This window comes from Melanerpes formicivorus, unplaced genomic scaffold (assembly GCF_026170545.1).
Source record: "Melanerpes formicivorus ecotype bairdi unplaced genomic scaffold, bMelFor1.0.p_v2 SCAF_123, whole genome shotgun sequence".
Lineage (NCBI taxonomy): Eukaryota > Metazoa > Chordata > Aves > Piciformes > Picidae > Melanerpes > Melanerpes formicivorus.
In genome coordinates, this window is record NW_027142475.1 from 1,046,508 (window position 1) to 1,062,400 (window position 15,893).

The 15,893-nt window shown below is 63.9% G+C and overlaps 1 protein-coding gene across 1 annotated transcript in view; it reads right to left on the bottom strand.

Annotated features, from left to right (window-relative positions):
* Nucleotides 1-828: 828 nt before the first annotated feature.
* The window catches only part of DSCAML1 (DS cell adhesion molecule like 1), a 120,593-nt gene continuing 105,528 nt past the window's right edge, over nucleotides 829-15,893 (bottom strand). Inside the window, 20 exon segments of the mRNA XM_068167751.1 lie at nucleotides 829-1,145; nucleotides 1,147-1,391; nucleotides 2,127-2,438; nucleotides 3,432-3,626; nucleotides 4,081-4,233; nucleotides 4,728-4,846; nucleotides 5,140-5,170; nucleotides 5,277-5,432; nucleotides 5,607-5,894; nucleotides 6,004-6,192; nucleotides 7,675-7,773; nucleotides 7,995-8,158; nucleotides 8,239-8,356; nucleotides 8,581-8,734; nucleotides 10,282-10,421; nucleotides 11,237-11,392; nucleotides 11,903-12,049; nucleotides 13,834-14,074; nucleotides 15,485-15,555; nucleotides 15,724-15,891. Coding sequence (XP_068023852.1) covers nucleotides 906-1,145; nucleotides 1,147-1,391; nucleotides 2,127-2,438; nucleotides 3,432-3,626; nucleotides 4,081-4,233; nucleotides 4,728-4,846; nucleotides 5,140-5,170; nucleotides 5,277-5,432; nucleotides 5,607-5,894; nucleotides 6,004-6,192; nucleotides 7,675-7,773; nucleotides 7,995-8,158; nucleotides 8,239-8,356; nucleotides 8,581-8,734; nucleotides 10,282-10,421; nucleotides 11,237-11,392; nucleotides 11,903-12,049; nucleotides 13,834-14,074; nucleotides 15,485-15,555; nucleotides 15,724-15,891 — 3,386 coding nt within the window. The 3' untranslated portion in view covers nucleotides 829-905.

Consider the following 15,893-nt stretch of genomic DNA (forward strand, 5'->3'; position numbering starts at 1 on the left):
ATATTGATCAGGCTGGGGCCCAGCACTGATCCCTGGGGGCCAGCACTGGTGCCTGGCTGCCAGCTGGCTGCGGCACCATTCCCCACTCCCCCTCTGGGCTCCAGCCAGCTCCTGCCCCCTCCCAGGCAGCACTGGGGGGCTGGGCTGGGGGTTTTTTTTCATAGGAGGGGGGGGAAAAAAACCCCAACCCCAAAAAAAGGTTATGAACACAGGGAAGCAGTTTGCAAATGGAAGCAACTCCTGTTGGCATCAGAACAGTCCCCCCCCAAAAAACCATCCCCCCCCCCCCCCCAGCATGCAAGGTTCCTCCAGACATTTCCCTCTGCCACACCGCCCCAGGGAGGAAGGGGAAAGGGGGGAAAAAAAAAACCACCCAAAACAACCCCAAAAAGAAATGACCCCAAAAAAGAGATAACCAAGGGAAGGAAAGGAAACAAAAGAGGGAAGGAAGTGGCTGAGTCTCTCTGTGCCCCTTCCACAATGATGTCAAAGCTCTCTCTCTGGAAGTCACATAATAGATTATATTTGCAACTCGCTCACAGCAAATTCTCTGTGCCCCTGGGTGCTTGGGTGCTTGCTTTTTGTTCTTGTTGTTGGTTGGTTTTTAGGCTTTCTTTTTGTTTTGTTTTGTTCCTTTTTTTGTGTTGAGTTTTTTTTTTTGTGTGTTTTTTTCTCTGTTTGGAGAAGAAGAAAATAGCTTCATTTATACAAAAGAGTTCGTTATCTACAAGTTTGTTAATTAAATAGAAACGGCGGGGGGGGGGGGGGGGGGGCAAGGGGGGGAGTGGTGCTGGGCCCGGGGGGGGTGGGTGGGGGGTGGTGGTGGAGGGAAGGGGTAGGGATGAGCAGGGTCCGTGCCAGGCCCCCTGCTGCAGGCCCCCACCCCACCCCCACCCCCAGCCCCCCTACACCAAGGTGTAGGACTTGGAGTAGGCTCCTGCCCCCTGCTTCTGCGCCCTGCCCGCGCCCGACGTGCTCATCTCGAGGAGCGAGTCCCTGGAGCCCCCCACTTTGGAGTGCGTGGGCACCCCCGCCGGCGCCGCTGCTGGCAGGGGCGGCTGGGGGCTCGGCGGCGGCGGCGGCGGGCACCGGGGCGGCGCTGGTGGCGGCGGTGGCGGCGGGCACCGGGGCGGCGGCGGGGCCGGGCGCGGCGCTGGGCACGGGCAGAGTCCGCTGAGGTAAGGTGGTTGCGGCGGAGGCCGGGGGCGGCAGCCCCAGGGGCTTGGCGGCGCCGGGCTCCAGCGTCAGGTGCCGCGCCGGCGCGTGGTAGGCGCGCGCCAGGTTGCGGATGGAGGCTTCCCGCGGCGGCACCACCGGGCACGGCTCGTGGGCGTCCGGCTTGCGGAAGAAGGCCTCCGACTTGACGTAGAGAGGCAGGTTGCAGTAGTCGCCTGGTGGGGGCAAGAGAGGAGGCGGCTGAGGGGGTGGAGAGACCCTGCCTGCCCCCCAGGACCCCCTCATGGCCCTGTCTGTGCTGGTGGGCACCGGCTGAGTGCCACCGCTGGCAGCTGGCAGAGCCTGGGCAGTGCAATGTGTGGAGCACATCAGGGCTGTGGCATCCTCTGGCTGCCTCAGAGGGAGGGGGTGTGGCACTGGGTGGGCACAAGCTATGGATCCACGGAATGGGGTGGCATGGAAGAGACCTTAGAGATCATCCAGTGCCAACCCCCTGCCATGGGCAGGGACACCTCCCACCAGCCCAGGCTGCTCAGGGCCTCATCCAGCCTGGTCCTGAACACCTGCAGGCAGGGGCTGTGGGAATCCTTTCCAGGCTGGGGAAGGCTCTCTGCAGATCCTGCTGCAGCCAGGTCAGGATCCCAAGGGAAAGCCTTACAGGAGCCCCAGGGACGCAGACTGAGGCTGCTGGAAGGGTGGGGTGGAGAGGAAGGTGCTTTGTGCTTCTCCCTTTGCAGGAACCATCTCCTTTAGGGGCTTGTGCCAGGCAGGGACAGGTGGGCAGTGCCCACCCCCAGTGTCCTTCCCCCTTTCTAGGAACCACCTCCTTCAGCACCTTGGGTGGCTTGTGCCAGGCAGGGACAGGTGGGCAGTGCCCAGCCCCAGCCTCCCTCCCCCTTCACAGGAGCCAGCTCCGCGGGTGGCTGGTGCCCGGCCCCAGGGGTACTCACTCTTGCTGGCACGGTGTGGGATGGGCACGGCCACGGCCTTGCCGCGCTCGCTGTCCTGGGGCTTGGGCGGGGAGGCGGTGAAGCGGCAGATGCCCGGCTCGGAGGGGGTGCTCATGGAGGTCATGCTGTCGGCGTTGTCGGTGGTGCCGGTGGTCATCTGGTCGGAGGAGCTGTCGGAGATGAAGCACTCCGTGATCTCGAACTTGGCGTGCTGCAGCTGCTCCTCCAGCTTGGCGTGCTCGTAGGCGCGGGCCAGCTCCTCGTAGGTGGAGGAGGCGCTCTCGGTGGACACCATGCTGTTCCGGCCCTTGTCTGCGGGGGCACAGCGCCCGTCACCCACCTGGGCACCGCCCCTGCCACCGCCCTCTGCCGCCCTGCCCTCCTTGCCTCTCTCAGAGGCCTGCAGCCACCCCCTGCCATCCCCCCCCATGCTTCTGGAGGGGCAGTTTGGGGCTCCCCAGTGCAGGAGGGGCAGGAATCTGCTCGGCCCCAAGGATGCTGAGGGGGCCTGGGGCACTGAGAGCCCCGGGGGGGGTTAGGGTGGAGAGGAGAAGGCTGAGAGGGGATCTAATAAATGCCAATCAATATCTGGGGAGCAGGAGGCAGGGGACAGGGACAGGCTCTGCTTAGCTGCACCCTGAGGAGCAGTGGATGGAAGCTGCAGCCCAGGAGGTTCCACCTCAACAGGAGGAGGAACTTCTGCCCTGGGAGGCTCCCAGAGCCCTGGAGCAGGCTGCCCAGAGAGGTTGTGGAGTCTCCTGCTCTGGAGGCTTTCAGGAACACATCTAGATGGGTCCTGAGTGACCTGTGCTGGGTTCTGTGCTCCTGCTCTGGCAGGGGGCTTGGACTTGATGGTCTCTGGAGGTCCCTTCCAGCCCCTGACATCCTGTGAGCCTGTGAGGTGAGAGCAGAGCCCCAGCCCTGCCTGCCCCCACCCCCAGGCAGCCTGCTCAGCTAACCTGGAGCTCAACAACTCCCACAGAGCTGTCAGGGCTGGAAGGGAGCTCAAGGCTCAGCCAGTCCCAACCCCCTGCCATGGGCAGGGACACCTCACACCACAGCAGGTTGCTCACAGCCACCTCCAGCCTGGCTGCAAACACCTCCAGGGCTGAGGCTGCCACCACCTCCCTGGGCAGCCTGTGCCAGGCTCTCACCACCCTCCTGGGGAAGAACTTCTTCCTGCCCTCCCCTCTCCATCTCCCCACTTCTGGTTTTGCTTCATCCCCCATGCCCCAACCTGGCAGACCCCCGCTGGGAAGAGCCCTGGGAGCTGGGGCTGGCACTGTCAGGGCAGCGCTGGCACACCTGTGTCCTGGGAGAGGCTGGCACTGTAGCTGTCGCTCTCGGTGACGGTGATGCCGTGCTGGGACCCCACTGTCCTCCAGTCTGAGGTGAGGGTCCGGGCGGGGGTGGAGGCCTGGCACTTGGTGAGGGTCCACTGGCTGGAGTAGCGGTTGCGGGTGCTGTGGGCAGACTTCACACTCTTCCTTGACACGGGGTCTAGGGCACAGAGGTGGCACAGTCACAGCAGGCAGCTGCCAGGGACAGCCAGGACGCTGTGCCAGCACTCCCCATGCTCCTCCTGCCTTACCAACAGCTGCTCTAGGGCATGGCCAGCACTGGGAGCCCAGCACCCCACTGCCAGGGGACACAGAACCATGGAATTGGGCTGGAAAAGGCCTCCAAGCTCCTCCAGCTCAGCCAACGACCCAACCCCCCCATGGCCACCAAAGCGTGGCCCCAGGTGCCACGGCCACACCTGTTTGTACCCCTCCAGGGACGGTGACTCCAACCCTCCCTGGGCAGCCTGTGCCAACCCCTGCCCGCTCTTGCAGCACAGTTGTTGTTCCCCATCTCCAGAGCAGGCAGGGAGCAGCCACGCTGCCCCTGTGCTGCCAGGGTGCCTGCAGCTGCCCATGCCCCCCGCTGCCCCCTGCCCAGCCCCGCTGCTCACTGGTGCCGGGGCGGATGTCGGACATGTCGATGAGGGGCCCTGTGTTCTGGATCAGTGCTGGGTGGTGCAGGGACACCCCGGTGCAGAAGCTCTGGGGGTTCACTGCCTGGCTGAACTCCGTGTCCGTCACCGGGATGGTGGCTTTGTCGTCCCCTGGGGGAAGAGGGCACAGCTCAGAGCGTGTTCCCCAGCCCGTGCTCGGCACCCACCCCAGGATCCCTGCTGCCAGGAGCTCCACCAGCACCCTGGGACCTGTGGGGCTGGAACTCTGCCTGGCTGCTTTCCACTCTCCCCCACCCTGGACAAGGAGATTGCTGGGGGGCTGCCAGCATCGAGGGGAGCAGGACCCACGGGGCACAGCTCTGTCTCCTCTGCCATGGGGACAGCCTGGGGACACTGTTTGCATCTTGGGGCCGTGCTGGCCCACATCCATGGGGGGTTGTGGAGTCTCCTTCTCTGGAGACTTCCAAGACCTGTCTGGGTGTGCTGCTGTGTGACCTGTGCCGGAGTCTGTGCTCCTGCTCTGGCAGGGGGTTGGATTCTAATGACCTTCAGAGGTCCCTTCCTAACATCCTGTGAGCTGTGATCCCTTCCTGGGGCAGCGCTGCTGTGGCCAGGGCTGGGCCCCCAGGCTGCATGGTGCTTACCCAGCTGCTTGATGCCTTCCTTGTCCTCGATGAGGAGCTGCACGCGGGGGATGTCGATGTGCAGGCGGGGGCCCTGCGGGGGGCCCTTCACCGGCGTGTCGAAGCTGCGGTTATTCTTGCTGTGAGGCGAGAGGGGACGCAGGCCTGGCCATTACCCCAGGCACAGCTGGCTCCAGAGGAGCCAGGGCTTGCTGCCAGCCCCCCAGCTGAGCAGCACCCCCCTTGCCCCAGGAGAGCTCCAGGTTGGGTGCTGGCACCCTCCTGGCAGGCAGGAGCAGCCGGCGGCACCGGAGAGCCCAACACAACCTCCTCAGGTCTGAGCCCAAGGAGGGCTGAGCCTGAGTGAGGGCTGGACCTGGCTTAAAAGCACCCAGGACCACCTCCCCATCATCCTCACCCCTCAGGGACTCACCTGATCAGCATTTCAGCCAAGCTCTTGGCGTCTGTGCAGGAGACAAGAAAGAACACAGGGAGGGAGGCTCTCAGGAGAGCTGCTCACAGCAGAGCCGAGCCAGCACCGCGCAGCTCTGCCGCCTGGCCCCGTCTCACCTCGCAGCCTCTTCAGCCTCTTCTCCTTCCTCTTCTTGCGGATGATGAAGAGCAGAGCCACCCCCAGCGTGGCCAGGATCACAGGGCAGGCGATGGTGAAGAGCTTCTTCACGTCATCACCCTCCCCTTGGGCCGACTTGATGGGGGGGATGGTGCCTAGGGCAGAGCACGGGTGGGTGGTCAGTGCTGCTGGGTGGGGGGTCCCCGTCCCCTGCTCCCAGCCTGTCCCCTGCCTTTCAGCCTGTCCCCCACCACCTAGCCTGTCCCCTGCCTCCCAGCCTGTCCCCTGCCTTCCAGCCTGTCCCCCGCCTCCCAGGTCACCCCACTCACTGCCATCGTAGTCCAGGGTGGCAAACTGGGCGCTCTCGTTGCCGCAGCCGGCGCTGTTGCAGGCCTTCATGCGCAGCTCGTACCAGGTGGCCTCCCGCAGCTCGGTCAGGAAGACCTCGCTGGAGCTGTTGGTGCGGAGGCTCTGCCAGCCCCAGTTGCCCTTGGGCCTGTACTCCAGCAGGATGGCAGTGATGGGGCACCCCCCGCTGCTCCAGCCCTGCAGGTTCAGCCTGGCGTGCGTGGAGTTGATGTGGGTGAAGAGGTGCTGGTCCTTGCTGAAGGAGGGCTCTGCGGGAGAGGAGCCGTCAGGACGGGCAGCGCCCGGGGGGCAGCGCCCGGGGGGCACCGCGGGGGGCAGGGTGAGGGGCACCGCGGGGGGGGGGGGGGGGGGGCTCACCTCTGCCGTGGGTCTTGGCCTCGATGATCTCGCTGATGCGGCCGGCGCCCACGCTGTTCTTGGCTGCCAGCTTCACCTTGTACCAGGTGCCGCACTTGAGGCTCTCCAGCTTGAAGGAGCGCTCGGAGGAGCTGATGAAGACATCCTTCCACTCCTCGCTGTTGTCCACAGAGTACTGCAGCACGAAGCCTGCGGGGCAGGGGCAGGGCAGTGAGCAGTGCCCGGGCAGGGCCAGGGAAGGGGGTGCCACCCGGGGGTGCTCTGAGCACAGGAGGCTCCACCCCAAGGTGAGGAGGAACTTCTGCACCGGGAGGCTCTCAGAGCCCTGGAGCAGGCTGCCCAGAGAGGCTGTGGAGTCTCCTGCTCTGGAGGCTTTCCAGCCCCATCTGGCTGTGTTCCTGTGTGACCTGTGCTGGATTCTGTGGCAGGGGGGTTGGACTCAATGATCTCCTGAGGTCCCTTCCCCCTCCCCTACCATCCTATGATCCTGAGCCCACCTTGGGGCCATCCCATGGGCAAGCTGTGCAGTGCCAGGGCACCCAGCTCACACTGCTTCCTGCCCAGCTGCAGGCGAGCAGTGGCTTCCCCTCCCCTGGACACTTTGGAGACCTTGAAGATCATCCAGCTCCAACCCCCTGCCACGGGCAGGGACAGCTCCCACCAGCTCCAGGACTCATCCAGCCTGGCCTTGAGCACCTACAGGGAGGAGGCAGCCACAGCCTCCCTGGGCAGCCTCTTCCCAACCATTCCACATCAGCTCCCTGGACACCCAGCTGCAGCTCTGGCAGAGCAGTGCTGAGGGAAGGAAGCTTTCTCATACCTGCAGAGTTTCTCTGCAGAGGGAGGGTGAGGGCACCAGAACCTTCCTGGGGTGGCACAGCTCTGCCCACAGGGCACAGGCCGTGCCCAAGGCAGCCCTTTGTACCCCCACTCCCCCCTGCCCCCCGCGGTGCCTGGCAGCCCGGTGCCTGCCGCTGGTTATTTGTTTGGTGGCTGCAGCATGTTTTTAATATTTCTAATCCAATTATGACCAAATTTATCAACAGAGTCCGCTGGAGTGAGCTGCTGCTGGCTGGGGAGATCTGCTTGTAATTACTTTCATGCTTTTAATTAATTGTAAGCGAGGGCTCCTTCCCCGCTCCCTGCACCCCGCTCCGCGGGCAGCTGCCGCAGCCTCTCATCCAGCAGATGAATCAGAGCAGAAAGGAGGTTCTGCAGAGCAGGGATGCTCCAGGAGCCCTCAGCCTGCCAGGGACAGGGGGTGCTGGGGGACAAGGGGACAAATCCTGCCCTGGCAGGTTGCACCACTGCTGGGCTGCAGCCAGAGCAGGGAGAGCAGCAGCGCAGGGAGGGGATTCTGCCCCTCTGCTCTGCTGTGCTCAGCCCCCACCTGCAGCACTGCCTCCAGTTCTGGTGCTCCCAGCACAAGAAGGACCTGGAGCTGCTGGAGAGGCTCCAGAGGAGGCCACAAAAATGATTAGAGACTGCAGAACCTCCCCTGTGGGGACAGGCTGGGAGAGCTGGGGTGATCAGCCTTGGGAACTTAGAGCAGCCTTCCAGTACCCAAAGTACAGGAGAGCTGGGGAGGGACCTCAGACAAGGGCTGGGAGTGACAGGGTGCCGGAGGAGGGTGGCTCTAGCCCGGAGCAGCGGCAGCTGCAGCAGCCATACCTCGGATGGAGCTGCCCCCATTGTCCCCAGGAATCCAGGCCAGCGTGATGGACGACGCCGAGGTCTTGGAGACGGTCAGGCGAGGCTGGTCTGGGGGCACTGGGGAGGAGGAAACAGCCTGTGAGCACCTCCCAGGCACCAGCCATGCCCCCCAGATTGTGAGACCCCCCTGCCCAACGAGAGCCCCTGACAGGGGACAGACCCCGTGGTGCTTCACCCCACCAAGGGCAGGGACAAGCGAGAGCCCAGGCTTGCTGTGCCGCCTGCCCACGTGAAGCAGGCACAGAGGTGGGTCCTGAGGGCCCCCCAGCACCCCTCACCTTGCACCAGCAGGTTGATGATGATGGTGTCGAAGCCCCAGGTGTTGGTGGCCGTGCAGGTGTAGTACCCAGAGTCCTCTGCTTTGACCGAGCGCAGCACCAGGGTCCCGTTGGCCTGGATCAGCCGGTGGCCGTCCGCGGTCACAGGGATGGCGGAGTCCTCGCTGCCCAGAGGGGAGAGGGGACATCAGCCACGGGTGGCACAGCAGAGGGAGCACAGCCAGCCCTGGCCCCCGCTCAGCACCTGTCCTTGGTCCACTTGATGGCAGGGACTGGCTCCCCAACAGAGTTGCAGGGCAGCCTCACGTCCTTCATCCAGGGCGTGGTGACAGTGCCTCCAAAGGAGATGATCTTGGCAGGGGCTTGGGGACGAGGAGGAGGTCAGAGGTTAGCCTGGCACCAAGCCTCACGCACAGACCCCACAAAGTGTCACAAGAGCTGAGCCCGCCTGTGCCCTCCCTCCTCTGCCCCGGTCACCCCAGCTGGCCCCTGCTGCAGGCTGACAGACAGCAGCCAAAGACCCCCGAGGGACAGGGGGTGGCAGGGGCAGGGGGGGTGTCCCTGGGAGCTGGTGGCCTCCCCCTACCTTTCCCAGCAGGCTCGATGGTGACTTTCTCACTGATGTTGCCGCGGCCGGCGGAGGTGACCGCAGCCACCCAGAGCAGGTACTGCTGCCCGCGGTTCAGGTGGGCGATGCGGTAGAAGAGTTGGTCAGGGCTGGTCTCATACTCACTGGGAGCCTGGGGAGAAGGTACAGCCAGTGTGAGACCCTCACCCCCAGCACCCCCAGCTCGGGTGCCCCAAACACCCCAGCAGCAGCGAACCAGAGGCCAGCACCGTGCCTGAGCTGCCGGCAAGGAGAAGCTTCCTCTGGTCCAGCTGCCTGGCCCTGGGCATCCCCAACCACCATGTCCCAACCCGGGGCAGCCCTTTGCCCTTGCCAGTTGGCAAAGGAGACCCACAGCTCCCCATCACCCAGGAAGGCTCCCTGGGGAGCTGCCTCCACCCTCCCAGCCGCCCTGGCAGCCACCTCCCCGAGGTGCTCTGGCCCCGCCACACATCTCCCAGTGCCGCCGGGAGCCGGCTGGTGTCGTCGTTTCTCCAGGGAGCCGGCGCCCGGAGCAGATGGCTGCATGGTTTGTTCCCTGCAAAGGACACTTCCCCGGCTGCCTGCCGAGCCCAGCGGGCACTGGGCACGGAGGCAAGCCCTGGGCAGCCGCTCAAACCCCTCTGCAGTCACAGCAGCAGCCACGGGGCCCCCACAGCCCTGCCTGGGCTCACCTCCCCCCCCCACGGGCTGCCCCCCTCCCAAGGGGTAGCTCCTCTGAAGATCTCTGGCCCGCAGCCAGGCTGGGCACAAGCCTCCTTCACACCAAAACCAAAGCCACGCTGCCTGGCACCTGGGCTGCCCTGCCAGGGCTGCGCCACCGCGCTGGGCCGGACGCGGTGCCGGCGAGCACCGAGGCGGCCGAGCAGAGGCCTCTGGGCTGGTGGGGCTGCCCAGGTGGAGGCAGCCCAGCAGCAGGCACCTCTGTGAATATTGTCTCCTGTTCATCACTTCCCCCCTCCCCAAATGACAGTTTTGACAAGATGCCAGGAAAACAATATCGGCTCCCAGCGGTTTTGCAGTCGCTTTGATGAAAAGATTATGTTGCCCTGGAAACCAGAGGCTCAGATAGTGAAATGAGTTTGAGAAGGAGCTTTTGATAAGCACCAGGCTGCAGCCCTCCCATCAGCCTCTCCCTGGCGCAGGAGGGATGGGGCCAGGTCCGCTTTCTGGGGCAGCTGCTGGCACGTTTCCCCTCCTGGAGCTGGCACTGAGCGGGGCAGATGCCAGGGGAAGGGCTCAGGGGTGCAGCGTGCCCATGGCTGCCCTTCTAACCCTGCAGGGCATGGACAGGGCAATGGATACCAACTGCAGCACAGGAGGTTCCACCTCAGCATGAGGAGGAACTTCTGTACTGGGAGGCTGCCAGAGCCCTGGAGCAGGCTGCCCAGAGAAGCTGTGGAGTCTCCTTCTCTGGAGACCATCCAGCCCTGTCTGGATGTGTTGCTGTGCTGGACTCTGTGCTCCTGCTCTGGCAGGGGGTTGGACTGGGAGACCTCCAGGGGTCCCTCCCAACCCCTAACATCCTGTGAGCTGTGACCTGGCTTAAGGGACTGTGTGCTGCTGCAGCCCAGCAGCAGAGACCTTTCCTTCCCAGACAGCTCCCCACCCCCCTGGCACATCCAGCAGCTCCCCAGCCTCATGCCACCCCCACTGCCCATCCCTGTGCCCACCCCATACCGGCTGCCCCGAGCCGGGGCTGGAGCAGAAGATGGTGTACTTCCGGATGATGCCGTTGGGCTTGGCTGGGGGCAGCCAGGACACCACCACGCTGCTGGCAGAGGAAGGGACAGCCTTGATGCCAGCTGGGGGACCTGGAACTGGAGGAGGGAGAGAATGGCAGAGCACTGGGCAGGAGCAAGTGGGGGCAGGTCTGCAGGGCAGCAGTCACCCTGCCCTTGCCCCACTGCCCTCCATGGGCAGCTCGGGTGCCAGCTGAGCCGAAGGCAGGAGGCTTGACTGCAGCCCAGGCTCTGGTCTAGAAGCCAGGAGTGGCTTTTAATGGCCAGCTCCTTAACCTGCCCAAGTGGCTCCTGGCTCAGCCTTCCCCTGCCCAACTGAGCCTCCCCAGCAGCTGGAGCTTCCCAGGACGGGTGGGCAGCCATGCCAGCCCCCAGGCCGGGCATCATGCTACTGCCCAGCTAATGGCATTAAAGCAGGGCAGGCAGGGGTGTAAACGTTTAACCATCTGCACTCAGGGGGAAGAAAAAGAGAGGAAGGGAAATGCCCTGCCCCTGGCTGCTCTCAGTGGGGTTCCTCCACAACCCCACAGCCACTTCAGCTCTTCCCTGGTCAGAGCAGCCACAACGTGCTGTGGCACCAGCCAGTGCTCCTGGAACCCCAACTGCTGGCAGCAAGGCCAGCAGGGGCTGGCTCAGGCTCTGCCACCCTGAGGAGCAGCTGAGGGCACAGCTGGGCAGCACCAGGAGCCCTCCTCCCACCCCAGCTCCGGGCACTTGCTGGGCCGCTAAGGGCTCCTGCCCAAAGCTCCACCTTCTGCTGAGGAGCTGACCGAGCCAGGCAGGGCAGGGGGAGGGCAGGCAGGGCAAGGGGAGGGCAGGCAGGACAAGGGGAGGGCAGGCAGGACAAGGGGAGGGCAGGCAGGGCCCCTGCTGCCCTGGGCAGCGTCACTCACTGTCCTCCTTGGTCTGGATGTAGAGCACGCTGCTGCGGACGCCGTCGCCGGCCTGGGTGTATGCCAGCACCTGCACGCTGTAGTTGGTGAACTTCTCCATGCCCCTCAGCTCCACTCGCTCCCGGGTCGTGGTGATGTTCTGCATCTCACCCCACTCTGCAGCCAGGTGGAGCCCATCAGCCCGGGCCCCCCACCCCACCTCACCCGCGCTGCACAGCCCCCCATGGCACCTCACCCCACCCGCTCTGCACAGCCCACCCTGGCACCTCGCCGCACCTGCTCTGCACAGCCCCCTGGGCATCTCACCTCACCTGCTCTGCACAGCCCACCCTGGGCACCTCACCTGCTCTGCACAACCCACTCTGGCACCTCACCTCCCCTGCTCTGCACAGCCCACCCTGGGCACCTCACCCGCTCTGCACAGCCCACCCTGGGCACCTCACCCACTCTGCACAGCCCACCCTGGGCACCTCACCCACTCTGCACAGCCCACCCTGGGCACCTCACCCGCTCTGCATAGCCCACCCTGGCACCTCACCTCCCCAACTCCACCTACCCCACCCTGGCACTTCACCTCCCCCACTCTGCACAGCCCACCCTGGCACCTCACCTCCCCCGCTCTGCACAGCCCACCCTGGCACCTCCCCCACCCTGCCCAGCCCTCACCTCCATCCATGTAGAGGGACCAGAAGATGACCCTGTAGCCCTTGAGCACCCCGTTGAGGGTGCTGCGCGGAGGCTCGGACCAGGAGATCACAGCCACGTCCGAGGTGATGGAGATGGCTCTGACGTTCTCGGGGGGCTGGCTGGGAACTGAGGAGGGGAGGGGTGGGGAGCACAATCAGCAGGAGATTCTTTATGCAGAGAGTGGCCAGGCCTTGGGATAGGTTTCCCAGGGAGGTGGTGGAGGTGTTCAGGAAGGGTGTGGCCATAGCACCTGGGACATGGTTTAATGGCTGGGGGCGGGGGGTGGGGTTGCTGGTGGGACTGGGTGGTCTCAGAAGGCTTTTCCAACCCCAACAGTTCTATGCCAGGCTGAAGGAGCTGTGTCCCATGGGCCAGGCACTGCTGTACCCACACAAGACCCCAGCACGCTGCTGCCCACTCTTCCCAAGCTGTCCCTGGAGGCAGACACAGAGAGGTCAGGGAGGGATAGGACTGGGGGGGATGGAGCAGAACCAGAAGGGGGAGATCCAGGTTGGATGTTAGGAAGAAGTTGTTCCCCATAAGGGTGGTGAGAGCCTGGCACAGGCTGCCCAGGGAGGTGCTGGAAGCCTCCTGCCTGGAGGTGTTTGCAGCCAGGCTGGAGGTGGCTGTGAGCAACCTGCTGTGGTGTGAGGTGTCCCTGCCCATGGCAGGGGGTTGGGGCTGGCTGAGCCTGGAGCTCCCTTCCCACCCTGACAATCCTCTGATCTATGCTCTGCCTCCAACAGGTGGCTTGGCTCCTCCTGGAGCAGGGCTGGAGGTGTGAGCCCTGTGCTGCTGGGGAGGGGGAAGCTGCGGGTCCAGGCTGAGCTTCCCAGCGAGGGGGGGATGTGAGGTAATTAGCTGCCGTTGCCCCTCCAGAGGTGCCTCTGGGTCTGAGGAGCGTTTAAGCGCTCGTAGATCAGCCTAACGAGCCCCTCTGACAAGGATTATTGTTTCAGATTACTTGGGTGCAAGAATGTAAGCACCGTGTAATTAGGGGCAGGCTATAATAAACTAATACAGGCAGTCCGTTTGAACAAAATTAAGGTAATATAATTATGGAAAAGACACTGCTGCTAAAACAGGGCCCTTGAATACCCCGGGAGGAGTGCTAATGCAGCCAGGAAACGAGCCTGCTTTGACAGGCTAACGAGAGCCTTAATTAAGGATGAAAAACTGCAGCGGGAAGGCTCTGCAAAACTTTTGTCTTCTCCCTTTCCCAGCCCACTGAGGCCACCAGCGAGGCCCCCCCAGACAGAACCCTCCCTGGAGCGTCCACAACCCACCGGCATGGCCTTCTGATGGTGGGAAGCCAGTGCCAGGCATGTGCTGGCATCATGGTGCCCCCACAGAGTGGAAGGGAGCTCCAGAGGGCAGCCAGCCCAACCCCTGCAGCCAGCAGGGACATCCTCCCCTGCAGCAGGCTGCCCAGAGCCCTGCTGAGCCTCACCTGGAACAGCTCCAGGGCTGGAGCCTCAACCTCCTCCCTGAGCAGCCTGCTGCAGTGCTCCAGCAGCCTCCTGGGGCAGGACTTGTTCCTCACATCCAATCTCAGTCTGCTCTGCTCTCATCCCAAACCCTTGCCCCTGGGCCTGGCCCTGCAGGTATTTCCCAACAGTCTCTCTCCATCCTTCCTGTAGCTCCCTCAGTTCCTGGCAGGCAGCTCTGAGGTCCCCTGGAGCCTTCTCTTCTCCAGGCAGAACATCCCCAGCTCCCTCAGCCTGGCCTTGTAGCAGAGCTGCTACCACCCCTGCCCAGGGCAGCTGCTGGTGGGACCGTGCAGCCAAGAGCCAAACCACACCAAGTCTTGCCTGGGCTGGCTGAGGGTGGCTGGGATGGGGGCCCCCGGGGGGGGCTGTGGCAGGAGGGAGCAGGGGAAGCCCCCAGCCCCCGGCCAGGGCCAGCCTTACCATCCTCCAGCGTGGTGGCGTTGATCTCGCTGGACGACGGCCCTGTGCCGGCGCGGTTGAAGGCCTGCACCACCACCCCGTACTGGGCAAACTTCTTGAGGTTGTCCAGGGTGTAGACCTCGCTGTCCCCCGTGGCCTTCATCTCCACGATGCTGTACTGCCCGTTGCTGCCGGGGCTGTTCTCCCGGTACCCGATCTGGTACCCCCGGATCACTCCGTTCTGCAGCTCCTTCTTGGGGGCCTGAGGAGCAGGGGGTGCAAGGTGCTGGCACACACAGCAAGCTCGCCCCAGCAGGCCTGCAGGGTCCCTTGTCCCCTCCCTGCCTCCCCACTGGCTTTGCTCAGGCTGCTCAGTTTGCTCTGCCCCCAGCAGCGTTTGGCTGAATGCTCTGAGCGGCAGAGCAGGGCTGGGGAGGAGCAGTTGGGGGAGCTGGGGGTGCTCAGCCTGGAGAAGAGGAGGCTGAGGGAGACCTCATTGCTCTCCACAGCTCCCTGAAAAGAGGCTGAGTGAAGTGGGGATTGGGCTCTTCTCCCCAGTGCCAGGGGGTAGGACAAGAGGAACTGGCCTGAAGTTGTGCCAGGGGAGGGTTGGAGATGAGGAAAGATGTCCTTGGTGCCAGAGTGGTCAGGGCCTGGCACAGGCTGCCCAGGGAGGTGGTGGAGTCCCCACCCCTGGAGGGGTTGCAGATGTGTGGCTCTGGCACTTGGGGCCATGGTTTGGTGGCCAGGGTGGGGTTGGGTTGCTGGTTGGACTCAAGGCTCTGGGAAGGTTTCCCCAACCCAAACAAGTCTATGCCTGGGCACATCCTGCTGCCTTCCACCCCAGCAAGGTTGCCCAGCTGGAGCAGCTGAGCAGGAGGCAGGGGAAGCCCCCAGGGTGTGACAGCCTTCAGGAGGCAGTCCCAGGGATCGATGCTGAGTGCGCTGCCGCCGAGCACGCGGCGATCGATCAGGCCGATGGCAAATTTATGTTGGGCAGCCTGGGTGATCCATCTGGCTGCTGCACACTCCAAGTGGAGTGACTTATCTCACCACTGAAGCTGATTTGCCATTAATCTGCTTTCCCAGGGCTTAAGGGGAGGCAGGAGGCAGAAGTTGGAAGCCTCAATTTATTGGCTGGCCGCTTCGCTCCCAGCTCCTAACTTTAGAATCGATTTTGGTTCTCACTGTGCCCCTTTGGGAGAGTAAATCTGGTTCCAAACCTTATTGATCTCTGCTCTCACACCTTGCAGCCCAGGGCCTCGGGTTTCATGGCCTCATCCCCTCGCCCCCCCACGGACACCTCATGAGATAAGGATCTGGTTACAAACTCTGGTTAAGGACTCCCTGTGGTGGAGCTCAGCTGCTCAGCTGCCCACCTGCCCCTCAGCTTTTCATTTTCAGCTCACTGAATGGTTTGGGCTGGAAGGGACCTCCAAGATCATCCAGTTCCAACCCCCCTGCCATGGGCAGGGACACCTCCCGCCAGCCCAGGCTGCTCAGAGCCTCATCCAGCCTGGCCTCAAACACCTCCAGGGAGGGGAAATTTTGCCTGGAAATTTCTCCCTGGGTCCCAGGACAAGCTGCCAGCACAGAAGCTGGGGATGGCCTTTGGTGCTGCCCAAGCTCCCGTGGGCAGGGGAAATCCAAGAACCAGCCCAGCCCCACTCACCTTCCAGGTGACCTGGATGCTCTGGGACGTCATTGGCTGCAAGGTGACATCCATCGGCGGCCCGTCGGGAGCTGCGGGGAAGCAGAGGCAGGAGAGCTCGTTGAGAAGCTGCAGGGGGAGGGGGCGAGCAGGGGGAGGGGGCGAGCAGGGGGAGGGGGCGAGCAGGGGGAGGGGGCGAGGCCTCAGCAGGGAAACAGCTGAGGATCCCCCAGCCCCCGTGGCCGAGCTGGGGGCAGCACCTGCTTCCTCGGTGCTGATGGTCAGCTCCTTGCTGGGCTCGCTGCGGCCGATCTTGTTGAAGGAGTACATCCGGATGCTGTAGACAGAGGCTGGGTGCAGGTCCACGATGTTGGCCTGGTTGATGGTCGGGGAGATGTTCCTTGTGGACTGCTTAAAATCCCAGGAGTCT